The following is an 18,066-nucleotide window of genomic DNA, read 5'->3' as shown; positions in this document are numbered from 1 at the left end:
CCAGATATGAAGAAAATGCACACTGTTTTAGGTATCCTTACTGAGTACCATGAATGGCGTTGGCTGCTTAGTCATTTTGGCCAGAAGAAAGGTGGGTTGCTTCTAGATAGGAGATAAAACAAATCAAGGTGGATGCATTGGCTCATCCGATCACTATCATGAAGCCTTCCGTGAATGAAGGTGGAAAAAAAAAAAGATCTTCCCCGCTTGCTTAAGAGACAACGGTTGAGAATAAAACTGAAGACTTCCTCTGTTGCTCGTGAAGATCCACCCGCTGTTGAGAAGTGTGTGATTAACTTGACTTCTTCTAAAGGGAAGAAAGATGAGGCTGCTAGATCTGAGTTTACACATGCCATGCCCAAGATAGCTAGTACGATTGCTGATAGGATTGCTCAGCGTAGAGGTTCTATCGTGCCCCCAGCTGAATCTATGATCCTTGACCAAGATGATACCAAGGCTGCCAAGGAGATGGCAACGATTATGGCAGCTGAGGCTTATTCTTCTGTCGAGAAGATCAAAAAGTTGGAGTCTGAGCTCGTTGCTTTGAAAATGTCCAATATCTTTGCCCTCCACTTCTCTGCTGCTTGAGACTCTTAGGCAGAAGATCGTTGACTTAAAGGCTAGGCTTAACGCGATCCAAGTTAAGTATGAAAGTGCAGAAGGAGATTGGGCGTTACATACCTCATATTCAAGATCTTGAGCGTGTCGTTTCTAAGCTTCGTTTTGCTGCTTATGTAAATGATGAAGAGTTGATTGCTGCTTATAATCAAGTGATCCACTTCTAGAAGATCATTAGTAGTCTTGAACGTCAAGTGTTGGAACTCCAAGGTGTGTTAAAGACCAACGAAATTCTGAAGAAGGAAGTGGATGAGTTGCAGCGCGTCCATGTTAGTCTTCTCAAGGAGAACAAGCAGCTGAAGGGTGAGAAGGTTGGACTTGAGGTTTCACTTGTCCAGTGTCAGGCTGATTTCTACAAGCTGGGTTATGTAGATCATCTCTTTGGTAGGCTATCTGACTTTGAGTTTGCTAGAAATGACTTCAAGACCTCTATTTATCTGGAGACTTGATTGCCTTAACTTTCAAGGCTTTCATTGGTGAAGTAGTCAGAGAAGTTGGTGCCTAGGCTGGGGCAACCGAGAATGAAGCGCTGTATGATGCCGTTGTTAAAAATGTGGTGACTGTTGAAGGTGTGGCAGTCGAGTAGTCGTGGGATGTCCAATCTGCTGAAGAGTAGTCTTTAAGGTAGCCTTTAGGATTTTCTTTCTTTTCCTTATTGCCTTTGCTTTGCTTGAACTCCATCAGCCTTTGCTTTTTGTTTATCAATTTTGCTAGAAACTTTAATAAACTTGCCTCATCTGTTTTTCTTCATCTTCGCTTCTTTTGTTTACGCCTAACCTTTGACTTTTAGACCAGTTGCAGGTGTGCTACTTTACTATAAGTAGACAGACCCACGTAGCCTATATAGCTGTAGGTTTTTGTGTAGAACTTTTGCAAAGTTGTTAGCCATAGAATCAGCAGCCAGACACCTTACTTACAAAGGTAGACGAGCCCGCATGACCACTTGGCTATTAACTTTGGCTTTCTTTAATCCTTGGAGCTGCAGCAGCCTGTGTACTTTAATCAAGGATTTATGATAAATTTTGGTACTAATTGGAGATGAATCCAGCATTTCTATTAAATCACATTTAGCATTGAAAGGCAACACCAGTTCTAAATCCTTGAGGATGTCGGATGCTTTAAACGCAAAGCTAAACTTAAACCTTAGGATTTTGAAGTCACCAACTTCCACTCGCCTTAACGGATGGTGGTGATCTAAGAATCCAGGCTCGAAACAAACTCTTTCGACCAAAGTTGGTAGCCCATATCTTGCATTTGCAAGCAACTAGTACATCAAAAAATGTCGCTTCTTGTCTTAACCTTATGCATAACAAAGCTTCAAGACTTTGAAGCCATCAAAGGCTTCTACAAATTGGTTCTCAGAGCTTCTCATGAATGGCACTTTAATAGAAATACTGTTGAGAATGTGGGAGTAGTGGTCTTTTTGTTTTCCATGTATCGAACTTGTTGCTCTAAAGGCCTTTGAAGTATAAGGCATTTGAAAATATAACCATGGTTTTCTTGTTAACTGACTTAGGAGGAAGAGCCTCAGTGATAAGGCCTTTCATCACCTTTTTGGCCTATAAATTCACTTGACGTCTCAGTTGTTAAGGGTTATGGAAACTAACATGCTTTATATCCGCCTTGTATGTAGTGTCCACAACCTCTTTGAAAGAAGGTTTGATAGGGAGAGACTCCTTAACCCAAAGGCATACAAAACAGACTCTGAAATTCAAAGGCGCCAGCAGACTGAGGCTGCTGAAAGTGAAACGACAGCGTCTGGTGTTGTTGCTGCTGGAAAGTTGATTGAGTTCCAATTTCCAAAGGCCAGGTTCCAATATGGTGTCCCGAATGCTAAGTTCCAAGACAGCGAGCTGAAGGTTGGGTTTTATGACAGCGGCATGAAGCCTGCGTTCTAAGATGGCGGCCTAAAGCCTGCTTTCCAAGACAGCGGCTTGAAGGCTGGGTTCGACGATGGCAGCCCGAAGGCAGGGGTCGACGACGGGGTCCCAAAGATTAGGGTTGAAGACGGATCCCCAAGGTTAGTGTTGAAGACAGCTTACTGAAGGCCAGGGTCAATGACGGCGCTCCAAAGGGGAACAACGAAGATTGATCTCCAAACATTGTCTCTTTCTGTTGAATGCCAATGTAGCTGTACTGTTGGATTCCTTGCCAGCCACTCTAGGGTTTAAAAGTTTAATAAGCTCTAAATCTCATATCAAGACGGGGTAAAATTTGGTTTATTTATTTATTATGGGCAGGAATTCTATATTAATCACAGTAGACATTGAAATTTCGATGAAATAAATGCTCACCAATGCATTAAATTTTTGACAGGCCAGGGCATACATAGCATGCGCCACGTGTCACCCAAATTGTACACATGGCGTGTGACTCAACAAAATTGGATGAGTCATCAAGAAGGACACGTGTCAACACTTGGCGGAAAGGAATTGTTTGATTTTAATTTAATTATATCAAATGTTAATTGATGGAGTCAAGGCTTAGTTCTTTCATCAATTAATCAAGCTCACAATCAAGGCCAAATCCATCCATAGTCAAGGCTTGGAAAGTCTATAAGTATGAGGCTCTAAGACAAAGAAAGAGGTCTAGAAATCATTTCATGCCTAGACGCGGAAGCTTTGAAACTTTGAAGCTCTCAAGCACCTAAACACTCAAACACTTGAGAAGACTTGGAAAACCCTTCGTGTTTTTCATCAAATCCCGTGAAGAACCATGAAGCACCCTTACACGTGCCTATTCCTCTATTGCCAAGAGTCAAAACCTTGTGGCATTCGTTTATCTAAGATCAAATCATCACGACCCTTGGATCAACAACACTACGCATCTACACATTTCGGAGATCGAATCAGAGGATCAAGTTGTAAGGAGATTGTAACCCTACAAATTCATTAATACAAATCTATTTTGTACACATGTTCTTGTCTCATTTGTCACAGGAAATTTGTGTTTACAATCACAATTATAATAAACTTGATATGCAAGAAACCTAAACTGAGGTGGAGATTCCGAAGACGGAGATTCTACTTTAGCATGGCTTGACAACTTTGCATGGTCTTAGAGCAACTCCAGCATATCAAAGGCCCCTTAGGGCAACTTACTATTGAATCCCCCCAGTGAACAGTAACTGCCTTTTGCATCTCCACCCCTAAACTGAATAGTCATGACAATAAGCAATAAAATATTAGTATTTTTATTTTATAAAATAATAAAAAATAATTTTATTTGTAATTTCGGATAAAATTTTTAATCGGTCTCGTTGTACCACGTGTCATTAAATAAGAAATTACAATCCAAAGTATTTGAGAAAATATAAAATTGTGGTGTAAGTTGGAAGATAATGATAACATATTTATAGAAAAATTAAATCCTTTTTTTTTTTTTAATTTTTTCTGATTTTTTAATTAATTTTTTTACATTTTTTAATTAATTTTTTACATGTTTTATTAATTTTATAATATGGTTAATGTCAGCCTTGCATCAGTTGGCCCTCAGGCTATGGGTTCCCGCCTGGCCTGTTCACTGGGCCTCCCCCAAGCCCAATCATCCGCATGGGCTGGAGTAAGGAGGAAGGCTATTGGGTTTTTTGGATTGCCTGTCCACCGGGCTGTAGCCTCGGGTAGAGTTGCTCCTTGTATACAAATTTTGTTGCCCCACTAACACAGCCCACAGGCCCCACACCCGAACCGTCCAAATAGTGTCTTTTCGGCTCTAACTCCAGCAACCATCCCTCACCGCTTGTCATGCATTTATAGTTGTGGGGAAAAAAAATTAAAGAACAAAACGCAAAAGGTTGGACATAGAAGAAAGACATTGAATTAAAAAAAAAAAAAAAAAAAATGTTTATGAAGTTCAAAACGTTTAGCAATGCTTTCATCTTATTGGGGTGTTTAATAATTTTTCATTTTTGATACGTTAACGAGTGAGAAAATAAATTAACATCGAATTCGTCATCCACATTATTCAAATTTAAGACCTTTTAATTATAAGTGAAGAGGGATATATGAAAACCACATTTTCATTCAGCTACTTCACAAAACTTTACTTTTTCAAGCAATCCTTGCCTGACCTTGTGCCTGAGTTGGATCTGACATCATGATGACGTTGGCAATTTTTGCACTCTCAACAATGCCAACTCCCCGAGCCAGATTCACTCCCTCCTCCAGACGCTCAACTACGACAATGTTAGAGCAGTTATGTTTTTATTTAAATATATTTATGTTTTGTTTTATTACCAATATTAAAAGTCAATTAATATTGGCCTAAGGAGTTATCTCCCCTAAATATGAAACATGCAATCGAACCGTTTTTTTTCTTTTTCAATTTGAATTTACTAATGTTTTGATTCTTTCCCGTTGTGGCTTTTATGATTTGTCCGTTTTGATTTGCAACGGTTTTGCAACCCCAACTACCCCCTCAACGTCTCTTTATATATATATATATATATAAACATATAAGTGATGCGACAGTAGAGGGATAAAAGAAGAAAAGAAAGTTTTACATATATTGATTTAAAAAGCAACATTTCGAAAAGGTGTGAGTTCGACAGTTCTTCCAGTGTGCAAGGAAGAATCTTATCAGAAGAAGAAGGTTCTGGGCTGTTTTATCCTAGGGACAACATGGTGTTTGTGAACTGCTTGCACATTTTGGACAGAGCCGCGAAACGTCTTAAAGAGAGCGACTTAGTCTGCGACTCATCCCAAGAATCATTCACCATTCAAGGCTTCTACATTTTTCGGGTAACTTCTTTCCTTTCTATTTCAGTTCTCAACAATTTTAAGACGTATTCAATCTGCCATGCGTTATAAGGAAAACTCTGCTTCTCAGGTAAATCTTTTTGAAGAGCAACTGATTGCAATGATATCAGAAATCAACGTAGTTGATGGATCCAAGGGATGGTGGGTGAAAACTGGCGCTTCTTGCCATGTTTGCTACAATCGTTCCCTTTTCAAAACCTATTCTGTGGCTGAGGGAAGGAAGGTCTTGTTGGGTGATTTGCACTCAACTGATATTGCTGGTACTGGAGAGGTGGAATTGAAGTTCACCTCTGGAAAAACCATGATACTGAAGGATGTGATGCATGCTCTGGTGATAAGGAAGAATCTTGTCTCGAGCTTTCTTCTCAACAAGGCTGGATTCACTCAAACGTTTGGATCAGATACATATACTCTTACTAAAAATGGGGTTTTGTGGGAAAGGAATATGCTACTGATGGAATGTTTAAATTGAATACTGATAAAATGACTACTTCTGCTTACATGTTGTCTTCCTTTAATACTTGGCATACTAGACTTTGTCATGTTAACAAACACTTGGTTAAGAACATGAGTAACTTAGGCTTTTTACCTAACTTATCATTGAATGATTTTGAAAAATGTGAATATTGTAGTCAAGCTAAAATCACTAGAACTTCACTTAAATCTGTCAATAGAGAATCTGAACCACTTGACTTAATTCATTCCGATATATGTAAATTTGATAGAGTGTTAACTAGAAATGGAAAACATTATTTTATTACCTTTATTGATGATTGTTCAAATTACTATTTCGTCTATCTTATGAAAAATAAAAGTGAAGCTATTGACATGTTCAAAACTTTCCTGACTGAAGTTGAAAATCAATTTAATCGTAAGATTAAAAGATTTCGTAATGATAGAGGACAAGAATATGAATCCATTGAATTTGTTAATTTGTTTAAGTCTCATGGAATTATTCATGAAACTACTGCTCCTTATTCTCCTGAAATGAATGGTAAAGCGGAAAGAAAAAATCGAACTCTTTGTGAATTGACTGTTGCTACTTTGCTTAGTTCTGGAGCTGCTTCTTATTGGTGGGGTGAAATTGTGTTGACTGTATGTTATGTGTTAAATAGAATCCCTAATTCAAAAATGAATATTTCTCCTTATGAAATTTGGAAAAATGAGAAACCAAATGTGTTGTATTTCAAAACTTGGGGTTGTTTAGCTTATGTTCGTAAACCTGATCCAAAAAGATCGAAATTGGCTAGTAGAGCATATGAATGTGTTTTTATTGGTTATGCATGTAATAGCAAAGCGTACAGATTTTATGATTTGAAAAATCATGTCATAATTGAGTCACTTGATGCTGATTCTTATGAGAATAAATTTCCTTTTAATCTTAGAAATAGTGGGGGTTCTAATTCTTCTAAAATTTCTGAACCTACTGTTAGATACCCCTTTATGGGAGAAACCGATCCAGCAATTTTGATCCATTGTGATAGCACATCGTAATCTCTTATGGAGCTGTAAGAGTGGATCATATACGGTCTGAAGAAAACTTGGCTGATCCTTTGACGAAATGACTAGCACGAGAAAAGGTTTGGAAAACCTCGAAAGGGATGGGACTAAAGTCCGTAGAAAATTGAGTCATTTATGATAGCAACCCAACCTATAGACTGGAGATCCCAAGAAATAGGTTCAAAGGGTAATAACAATTCATAAGTGATATGAGTGAAGTCTTGCTAATTTTAATTTGGAAATTCATTCCATGTCCATCCCTAAGAAGCATGACATCCTGAAACGTTTTTTAGGTTAAGATTTTTTTTCTCTTAGTAAGGTCTATACTCTATGTTGAGTGGGATATATAGCTACAGGAATATCCTTGATAGTCTTACCTATGTGAATGTGGAAGTGAGGCCGCTTCCTATGAAATCTTGGGCAAGTTTCTAGAGCGTTCACTATACTGGGATACAAGCACATGGCCGTAATGTGCTGGCTTTATGATATGTTGCTTGATATATATTTTAAATAAAAACAAGTGGGGGATTGTTAGAGCAATTATGTTTTTATTTAAATATATTTATGTTTTGTTTTATTACCTATATTAAAAGTCAATTAATTTTGGCCTAAGGAGTTATCTCCCCTAAATATGAAACATGCAATCGAACCGTTTTTTTTCTGTTTCAATTTGAATTTACTTATGTTTTGATTCTTTCCCGTTGTGGCTTTTATGATTTGTCCATTTTGATTTGCTACGGTTTTGCAACCCCAATTACCCCCTCAACGTCTCTTTATTTATATAATATATATATATATATATATATATATATATATATATATAGACACAAACATATAAGTGATGCGACAGTAGAGGGTTAAAAGAAGAAGAAATTTTTTTACATATATTGATTTAAAAAGCAACATTTCGAAAAGATGTGAGTTCGAAGGTTCTTCCGGTGTGCAAAGAAGAATCTTATCAAAAGAAGAAGCGTCTGGGTTGTTTTATCCCAGGAACAACGTGGTGTTTGTAAACTGCTTGCACACTTTGGGCAGAACCGCGAAACGTCTTAAAAAGAGCGATTTAGTCCGCGACTCATTCCAAGAATCATTCACCATTCAAGGCTTCTACATTTTTCGGGTAACGTCGTTCCTTTCTGCTTCAGTTTTCAACAACTTCGACTCTGTTCTCCGAGAACTCTCTCAGGTACACCCTCCTCTGTTTTCCCTTTTGGGTTTGATTCGCCTTGTTTGCATACTTAGTTCGAAGCCTAATTTCTGTAATTGGTTGGGGTTTTTGTGGAATTCAGACGAACTTCAATTGCATTCTGGAGTTTAGTGACTAATAGGAGTAAAAAAAGGAGGAAAACATGATCAAAATTTAGCTATGTTTGTTTAGTTTTGGATCACTCAGTGTGCATAGTGTTTGATAATATCGAAGGCGAGCCGCCGTAGTGTGGGTCTCTGTATGGCAGCGGGTATCGTAGGAGAGGGGTTGGGAGGGGTGGAGAAGGAGAAGGGGGTGTAGGCGGAGGAGTTGGAGCCTGGAGGTATGGTGGTGGGTTGCTGGGAGGTGCAGGTTTTTTAAGTTGGAAAAGAAGGGGAGATTGGAGAGAGAGACAGAGATTGCATGTGATGAAGCGTGAGAGAGAGTCACATGGGCCATCTTTTTATTAATTTTTTTAAATCAACTGGACGAACAATTCATTTACGGAGAGAGACGGACAATTACTAATTTCGAGCAGATTGAAAACGGGACCAATAAACTATATCGTTCCAGTCCTTTCATCTTTGATGAAAGATACATGAATTGGTGATCAGCCACAAAGTCTTATCTTTTCGCGAGGAATCGGAAGACCACCAGAACTGAAAGAAACACCCACATACCTAGAAACAGCGGCAACTTTTGTGCCGCTGTGGCAACATTTGTGCAAAGCGTTTACCGATATTAAAGTTGGCAACTAAGACAATAATCATAGTTCAGAAATTTAGAAATTACTGCTATAAATAAGAAAAATATTCGATGAAATTGTTCGCTTTTTTTGAGTTATTAGAGAACTGAGATAGAATCCATTAGTTAGCCTGCACCAAAACGACCACAACCACCACCCCCAAAAACAGCCCACCTGGTTGATGCCCCACCCACCAGCAACCCCGCACCACCGCCGCCACCATTGTCACTCATTTGATGCGAGACGCGCAATTACAACTATAGACACCCGAGACCCCAGTCCACTTCATTGTAGCCTATCAGGCTATCCAAGTAACAAAATGAAGCAGCCATGCTGAACCCCTTCCTCACAACATACCAATCACTCTAGTTCAATGCCAAACGTGTGTTATAAAATATATCAATGACTCTATGCTATGGATATAGGTATAATTGTTTTCTGCCACTGTAATAAAGCATCATCAGCATGATACCTAACTAAGGTTGCCATATTTCAGCAAAGCGAATTAAGATATTGGAGTATACTAAAAAGTTACCCGTGTAAACTCACCACAACAACATCTTATCAAAGCATCATACGCTTATATCAATCCCTTCAAAGAAAATGCAACAAACCGCAACGAGGCGCACCTCCCAAATTTTTTTCTTAGACACAGTCCACAACTCCCAACACCCTGCCTAGAAAACAATATTTGAATATAGCTAGCATGCCTACCCTCCAGAGTCTTCCAACTGCTATTCGAGATGTTGCAGAAGCGGGAATACAAAAAATGGAATATGTAATCCGCCAGCGTTTTGTCCACCTGAAGTCTTCAGATCATCAGACACTGTTAAGAGTATGCATTGTGTAGCAAGAATTCTAAAGTAGTTGCTTTAGCAGTCTTTGTTCGGAGGACAAACGCCAGCATAAATATCAGAAATTAGTATATATGATACAGACGGAAAAGCCACATACACACATGTACAAAGGCGGAGGGAAGGGGGTGAGACGGAGAGATAACATGGTATTATTCTAAATCAAATTTCAAAATTTCATTATCGCATTAAATATTGTAGTTTTTCATTAATAAAAAGTCAGGCAAAGCACAAAACAACCCTATTGGTAGACCACATTTATACTTTTTTTCTAATTATTGTGGACCAGGTAAGCCATATCTCTAATAGAGAGGTGATGCAAATATGTTTACCCGATTATCCTAATCAAGGATGTTTTCTTGGTCACAAGTGACTAAGAAAAGCATGGTCACCCACCCTTGGACAAAAGGTGAAGTTTAAATGGTACGATTATGTCTTAATCTCAACCATTGATATCAAATTTAAGGATGAGTGAGCAACAATCCTTAATCATCAGGTTACCAAGGAAACGAAATTGTAACAATAAAATCATTGTTGGGCTCCTTTGAGTCAATAACTTCATCCAAGTCCTTTGATTGTCTTCCTCATGTGTCAAAGTGCTTTTAAAATGACTGAAAGTGCTTCTGGTGAAATGGATTTTGGGTTCTAAAAGACCTTTTAAGTGATTTTTGGAAGAAGCATCAGATATGTGCTTTTTGCAGGAAGCACTTAAAGTGTTTTTCCGTGTTTTTTTTTTATTTTTTTATTACAACGATATATTTTACATTAAGAAAGAGGGGGGGGGGGGGAGGGGCAGTTCAATTAAGCCACACAATGGGCAACCTCATTTGGTACTGAATTCGCCATCCACAAGATTTGAACCTAAAACCTTTCACTTACAAGTGAAGAAGAATACCACCAAACTGTAGTACGATTTTAATAAAGATTGATTTCAAAAATATTTTTACCAAAAACATTTTTAATCATTTAAAAAACACTTCCAGACAGACGAGCCCTAAATCCGTAGTTATAACTTATAAAGCCATTTTACTCACATGGTAAACATTTTAGTTCAATTAATAGTCTCTCATAAACAATTCATTTGTTCTTCAAAGTAGATAGACACCCTGGAGCCTCGACACCCGCAATGACAAAGAACTAATAAATCAAAGCAAGTGGATAAATTGACAAATCCTCTAGCTATTGATGCAGTAAATCATCTATTGAAAATATTACACGATGAGAAACTCAACCAAAAAAGGAAACATGAGCTAATGGAATTATCGAAATCATGCTTTCTGAACTGAAAAACTTAGAATCAAGTTTTTGATTTCGTCACTGGCAGCCCTATCAAGAGCTGTTCGCCCATCAGCGTCTTTGACGGAGTAACTAGCACCGGCTCTTAAAAGTTCTTCAATTTTTGGCTGGTCACCTTCGGAGGCAGCCATCAACAACAAAATGTCTACTGGGTGGATGTTTTGTCTTAGAAGAGCATTCATCTTGTCATATGTACCTTCCACAGCAAGCATGCCCATGTAGTTGAAATACTGTCATCAAAAGACATAACCATAAGTTTTTCACTGCGGTCGTATTTGAGAAGTAACATATAACCATAAGCATGTCCATGTATGCAACAATTTCATGTCTCTGGTTGCAGAAGTAACATATAAACAATAAAATGAACCCTTTGTAACCCGGTCTTACCTCTCCCCCTCGTCTAGATTTACTTGTTTTTCAAAAACCAAATAAGTACATTACACAACCAAGATACTATCGCGGCGCTGATTAAAAAAATAAGATTCTCCTGGGAATTATACACAATTAAAGAGTCATCAACGACAACATGACAGCAAGAAAATCCTTGTCCTGCAATTTTCCATTTACTAAGTAGTGCAATAGATGCACATATACAGGGGAATACTATATAACTTGTTCCCGACATCAAGAACTTAGGCTTCCATACAGATGTGATACATTTGGAACTCAGGTCTGAGATTTCGGATCCAATTGATGCTAGCACCAAGTTTAAAGATTGCCTTCAATGCTATAGTGTTGATAGATCAATTCAAGCTTTTAACAGTCCCGAGCAAGTTTTTGTTTCGTTTATATGTCAGCAAAATATCGTTGCTGCCCTAAGATTTACTTGAGCAAATTCCCTTTTGGTAGACAACTAGAACTCAAAACTTACGAAGAAAAAAAATTCGAAGAGCATTTGCCAACGAGCACAAATAGAGTCTTACATTCATCCTTCCCTCTTGAATATTTGGAACTAACGCGAACCAAAGAATTCGATACTTTTCCTAAAATATTCGCAGAACAAAACCATTCTTACTTACTAGGACCATGTGCTTTTGATGAACAAATTTCTCGATCTCGTTCATCTTGGTGGATAGAGCCTTTCCCTTACACACACTGCGTCCAAACTCTCCCTCTGTCCCCTTAGTCTAGCTTAGAGTACTAATATCGATATAGAATTCACCTCATCCACTAAAAATCCAAAATATAAGTGTAATATTTAGCTAGTCATGAAACATCATCATATATGCTCAACAGAATATTACACAGAAAATTAAAATTGTTGCAGAGAGAGAGAGAGAGAGGAGAGAAAGTAAAAGAACCTGTTCAACGTCATCTTTATCATAATCATCACGGGATTGGCTTCCATATATGCCAGCATCTTCAGCACCCACACCGTTTTTACCAAATTTGAACCAGCACTTGGCTCTGGACCCGTTGGAGGCTCCAATACCAACGGGTCGGACCCACCCGAGCCCATTCCGAGTACCCAGAAACCGGGTACTGAATTTGGTTGGGGAATTGAAGGAGTTGTTGCCGAAGAATAAGTGGGTGGCAGCTGTAGTACAAGGAATTAAAGCCATTGCTGAGTTTCTGTGAAACTGTGGGAGTTCTCAGTTCGATCACTCCCTCCTATCCACTCATGTCTAAAGGTGGAGAAGATAAACCGTGCCTTCATCTTTCACGGTTCTCGTAGAGAAGCGATCGTAGCCGTTCTTTTGGAATACTAAATTTGTTGACTTTTGTGGCCCCACCAGATTACGAAGAAAAAAACGAGGGTCAAAACAATTTCCTCTTATTTTTCTTTTGATCTAAATACATCGTAGGATTCTGCACCCTTCAGGTTTGAATTTGTTTTCGAAAGAGGTTGAGAACATATTTTCAACTACTAAAATCTATAGGAAAATGGATGGAACTCAATTGTAGTTGGATGGACACACTACTCTAACCAATTGACTTGATTTACTTCTTCAGCTAAAATTGTTGTTTTGAAAACAAAAAGAAACTTGAAGGATAGCTTCAACTGAGAAATCTTGTTTGAACAACACCTTTTTAGGATTCACTCCGTATTTATGGGAGCGTTTATATTTAAATGCCTCGTTGTTCTATTTGTTAGATTAAACATTCGTACCTTTTAGAATCTAGTAGACATATGTTTTAAAAATCTAGAAACATATCAAATTTGATTTATTTATGCTTCGAACATGATATATATTTATGTTCTTCTTTCACGACCATTCTACAATTTTTCGTGCCATTTATTTTTTTGTGAGTTGATACTCTTCCGTCCTCCTTTGTGAATCATGTTCATTCCCTTTTTATTTTCATTTTATGCAAACCTCTTGATTTGAGTATTCGTATTATGGTACATTTGGAAAATAGATTCCAATGGTAGATGATATGGGGTATGTTTCCATTTAGTATTGGTACGTTTCGAGCCAATATGTTGGTACGTTTTAAGTTGCCATGGGTACATTTCATATCAGCATTAGTATGTTTCAATTTGGCATGGGTACATTTCTAGACGATATGTTGGTATGTTTTCATGTTGGCATGGGTACATATCCTATCAGCATTGGTACGTTTCAATTTGACATCGATACGTTTCAAGTCATATTAGTAAATTTCAACATGGCATGAGTACAATTCAAATTAGAAATTAATATATTTTGTGAAATTTCGTCCTCGGATTTCACTATTTAAAATTACGTATCTCACATTTAGTATTCATTTTGGTAGTTTCAACGCGTTTGTATTCACAACGTATAAAATTTTTATTCAATAGGTAAAAGAACGAAATTGCCCTATTGTATTAAATAGGATTCACGTATTTGATCCTTTCAAGATTTTCTAGATATCTTTACATATTTGGATAGTACTCATTGATATGAGTGCATAAGCCCAAACGGAATGGACTTTGGAGTTATAACGAAAGAGTTATAAATGAACGAAAGTAGGGGCAAATAGTTATTTTGCTATGAATCGAGAAGACTCCAGATTTGTGGGAGCCTTGTCTTGCTAAAAAGGAAGCCACGTGAGTGGCTAGGAAGAAGAAGAATTTAAAAAATAAAAAATAAAAAAAAACGAAAGAGGGGAGAGACCAATCGGAGAATGGGGAGGAAAAAGGGAAGAAAAAAAAAAGAAGAATGACAAATAGGGGGAAAGGAAGGAAAGGAAGGAAAATGAGAGAGGAAGAAGGTTGCCCAATGGGAAGAGAAGGAAATTAGGGGAAGGGAAAGGGGAGAAACACCGAATTCTCCATCCCCGCTCGTTTCTCCTCGTTTATCCACTTGGTTTTCGACGAGATTTTCATCGATTTCTTCAGTGAAAATCGACAAACCACCACCACCAAATATCTCAGCGCCGTCCCTGCTACCAATTTTATCCAAACCCAACTGGATTAACCTTAGTTTTGAAAAGAACCGCACCGATGGGTGCGACGGACACTCTTCTAGAGGACAGGAACAAAGTCCAAGCAATGGTGGAGGCGTTAGAGCGTGTATGGAGGTTGAATCGAAGCACATCTAAACCTAGGGTTCCAGCAATTACGTAAGGTTGTGGACCCTACCGTTGGCTGAGGGTTGACTTTTGGTCAACATGTTGGTCAACATGTCTCGAAACATTTGAAATACTAAAATTAGTACTACTAGAGACTCAGTGAAGTCAAGTGGGCCTATATTGGATAAAGAGTGACTTAAGATATGGGATATGATTGTTACCCTAATTTCGTATTCAATCCTTTGTGGATATTACTTGATTTTATAATGTGAATCTATTGAAATGTGATTACTCATTGATCTATGTTTATTAACCATGATTTGACTCGTGTACTGATGATATCATTGAAATGTGATTTGAAGTTTGTTGAATTGTTTGATGTAAAGTAATTTGACGTGCATATTTGCAATATGATTTGATTTGTATGTTTGGCTTGATGTGATGAAATATGAGGGCTAGTAGTGAACCATGAACCCATTGTCATGGGGTTTGTTACTTCGAGAATTGTTTCACATATCATTTTATTGTTTCACTCCTCGTTTCGTTGAGCCATTATAAATTGAGTACTTGATTCATGTCTTATTTCTTTGAGCCGTTGTTATATTTCTTGAACTTCCGCTCAGTTTTGTTAAGTGGTCCAGAACTGGGTTCCATTGAGTGATGGTCTGGAATCTTTTCTACTCATCAATTCCATTGAGTGATGGTACGAAATCGTATCCACATGGATTCCGTTGAGTGAGGGTCCGAAATCTCTTCTACTCCGCGATTCCGTTGAGTGATGGTCCGGAATCCCTTCTACTTCGCAATTCCGTTGAGTGATGGTCCAGAATCGTATCCACTTGGATTTCATTGAGTAATGGTCCAAAATCCCTTCTACTTCGCGATTCCGTTAGTGATGGTCCAGAATCCCCACTCGGATTCCGTTGAGAGGTTCGCAATTCCTTCTACTCTACTATTTCATTGAGTGATGGTTCAGAATCGTATCCACTCGAATTCCGTTGAGAGGTCCGAAATCCCGTCTACTCCGCGAGTTCGTTGAGTGGTCCGGAACCCGATGTTGATGGATTTCGTTGAGTAGTATGAAATCGCATCATTTGACTTGTTGCTTCCTTGGATTTGATTTCAATTTCAGAGATGTAGGCTTCGGTCAAACTGTGTCGCTCTAGCTCTGCATTTTGGTCTATGATATGTGTTATTGATTGATGTGATTTTGGAATGATGTTGGTAGTGATTGTTGTCATTATGATTAGACTTGTTGATTGATGTGGCTAGAGAATAACATCGTGCTTCGTTGAATGTTCTCTGAGATGTTGCATACTATGAATTGCGATATTATGTGAAACATAGTGATTTATATGATTGATGAATTGGAAAGCATATGTGTGAGAATGGCATACCTGCGTGCATGATAGGGTGATAATTGTTGTTTGGTGTAAGGTTGATGTATAACGTGGTACTCTATGATTTTTGCTAGAAGTATTTTACAAAAAGATTAGAGTTTGACGAATGACGAACTACGAATGGCTAGATCCTTATTTAGGGTACGTAGGTAGTCTAAGAATGAGGTTAGATGCAGCTATAAAGTGTACGAAAAATTACTACGCAATTGGATCGTGAGTTGTGCTTTGCACATATACTGGAGGCGGGGTATGTTAGATATACATGTAATTGGTGACGTCGCGTGTCAATCTTGGACGCATATTGGGATCAGGGTGTGACATATTTAAATTTGGTTTCAATTTAAAATTCATACTCATATATCTCATGCCAAATGACATTAATCTCATTCTAACTAATTCCTTTTGTCAACAACTTTTATGCAAATTATATTGTGCTACAATATTTTAAAATCATTTGTTTTCTGTTGCATACTACACAACCATGCAATCAAAGTTGAACTCAACAAGATAAATGTAGCATCCATGGTGTTTTCATCATGTTGGATTGGCTATCTCCATTTTTTCTGCTGATGTAAGTTTTTTCCGTGATCAATGAAGTTTTTTTTTATTATAGAAAAATAAATGCTAAATATTCAAAAATTAAGAGATAATATTGATGATTTAATAGTTAATATCTATTAATTAACCAACATCCCTTAAAAATGGGCATAGATTCTGACACGCCGAAAAACATCTATTAACTAAAAAGATTAAGTGGGAAATCAACATATAATATTTTTCATTTAGAAACAAAGTAATTAAAATAAATTTAAAAATACTTAGGTGGCCACTAGTCAAAGAGTCTTAATTAAATATTTAAAAGACATAAATGTTTAATAAAAAAAATTGTAGAAACAAAGTGAGGCATTCAAATCAAAATCGTCTATATTTTAGGAATTTGAATCCCATCTGGATCCAAATTGTGGGGATCCTAGGGATCCTCACATCTTACTTGTTCTAAAAGGTGCCTTTGAGGGCCTCAGGTGTAGGCCTTGAGGCTCATAATCAAAACTAACTAAGTGTTTAAGCGTGCCACTGCCATCTCAGTATGACAGATGTAGAACAAGTGTGTTTAAGTCGATTACTTACGCCTCAAGTTATTCTGACTTCTTGTTATCAAATGATTGTCGTAGATGGGTTAAGGCTACATTGAGTTCTTTTCTATGCCTTGAGATCAAGGACTTTAAGTTGGTTATCTTGTATGCTTAAAAGGTAAAGGTCCAGATCTAATCAAGTCATCAGTTTAATTCACATTTATGTTAGTAAAACCACTAAGTGAACCAGATCTGAGAACTGATGGAACTTTGGTTCATCAAAAGACTGTAATTGACTTGAATATATACTGGGGAATACATCATAACACCATATCTATTAACTTAAAGACAAAACAAAGAGAGTCGGGCAAGGTTTAAACGTTTTGTGGTCTCTTCTCGTTGTAGTTACAGGGGTTGAGTACTAAAGCAAGATGAGTGGTGAACAAGTTTACACAAGAGAATCGATACTACATCATTTAGAAAAGGTAGCAGAGCTTTTACACTAGACAAAAGATGTCTTTTTAAGGGGAGTCTAAGGCTAAAATGGTGCATAATCTAGACAAATCACAGCTTTCTGGATATTTGCTTGACTGAGAGGCAAGTTGTATGTTTGTTTGTTTGATTGGTTAGGTGTCCTTATCTCTGGGCCTTCTTCCTCCTTTTATAGGCGAATTAACTCGACTGTACAGTTTCTGCTCTTGCTCGAAAGCAACTGAAAGGTAGTGAGTCATCAGCATTTTTACATGTTCTGCTATTCAGAAAGTGCTCTTAGGCCGAGAATAGGTGTATTTCCATCGGTTGTCACTTCTTTTATAAGCACCTAGCCTTTTCATTAACAAGGAGCCGCTATATTGTCTTGAGTGGGTTTATTCACTTTAGCTCTTTTGGGCTTCCATTCCTTCAAGTCCAAAGTTAAAATATTAACGCAAACGGTTCATCCTTCAATCATTGTTAAGCCTGCAAACTAAGGCGTTAATAATGATTGAACAGCCGCTTCCCAATAACCATCATCACATGCCTTCACTCAAAACTTGTGATGTTAATGCAGCTGTTGTTTTTTTGAGACCTTCACACTATCCCATGAATTCTAACCATCACTTGATCCTTCGCTATAAAACTTCATTCAATTCCATTCTTTGGCTAAATACTTTAACCAATTC

General features: G+C 37.7%; 1 protein-coding gene across 1 annotated transcript; it reads right to left on the bottom strand.

The window, feature by feature from the left end:
* Positions 1–10,715: 10,715 nt before the first annotated feature.
* LOC137715386 (protein LHCP TRANSLOCATION DEFECT-like) lies at positions 10,716–12,582 on the bottom strand. Its single transcript, XM_068454695.1, has 2 exons — positions 12,258–12,582; positions 10,716–11,186 (listed from the first exon to the last, which is right to left on the bottom strand). The coding sequence occupies exons 1-2, from the start codon at positions 12,516–12,518 to the stop codon at positions 10,929–10,931; spliced, it is 519 nt and encodes a 172-aa protein (XP_068310796.1). The 5' UTR covers positions 12,519–12,582; the 3' UTR covers positions 10,716–10,928.
* Between the last annotated feature and the right edge of the window lie 5,484 nt (positions 12,583–18,066).

The sequence above is a fragment of the Pyrus communis genome, chromosome 14 (genome assembly GCF_963583255.1).
Source record: "Pyrus communis chromosome 14, drPyrComm1.1, whole genome shotgun sequence".
NCBI lineage: Eukaryota > Viridiplantae > Streptophyta > Magnoliopsida > Rosales > Rosaceae > Pyrus > Pyrus communis.
The sequence above is the reverse complement of the archived record's forward strand: the minus strand, read 5'-3'. Positions and strand labels throughout refer to the sequence as shown.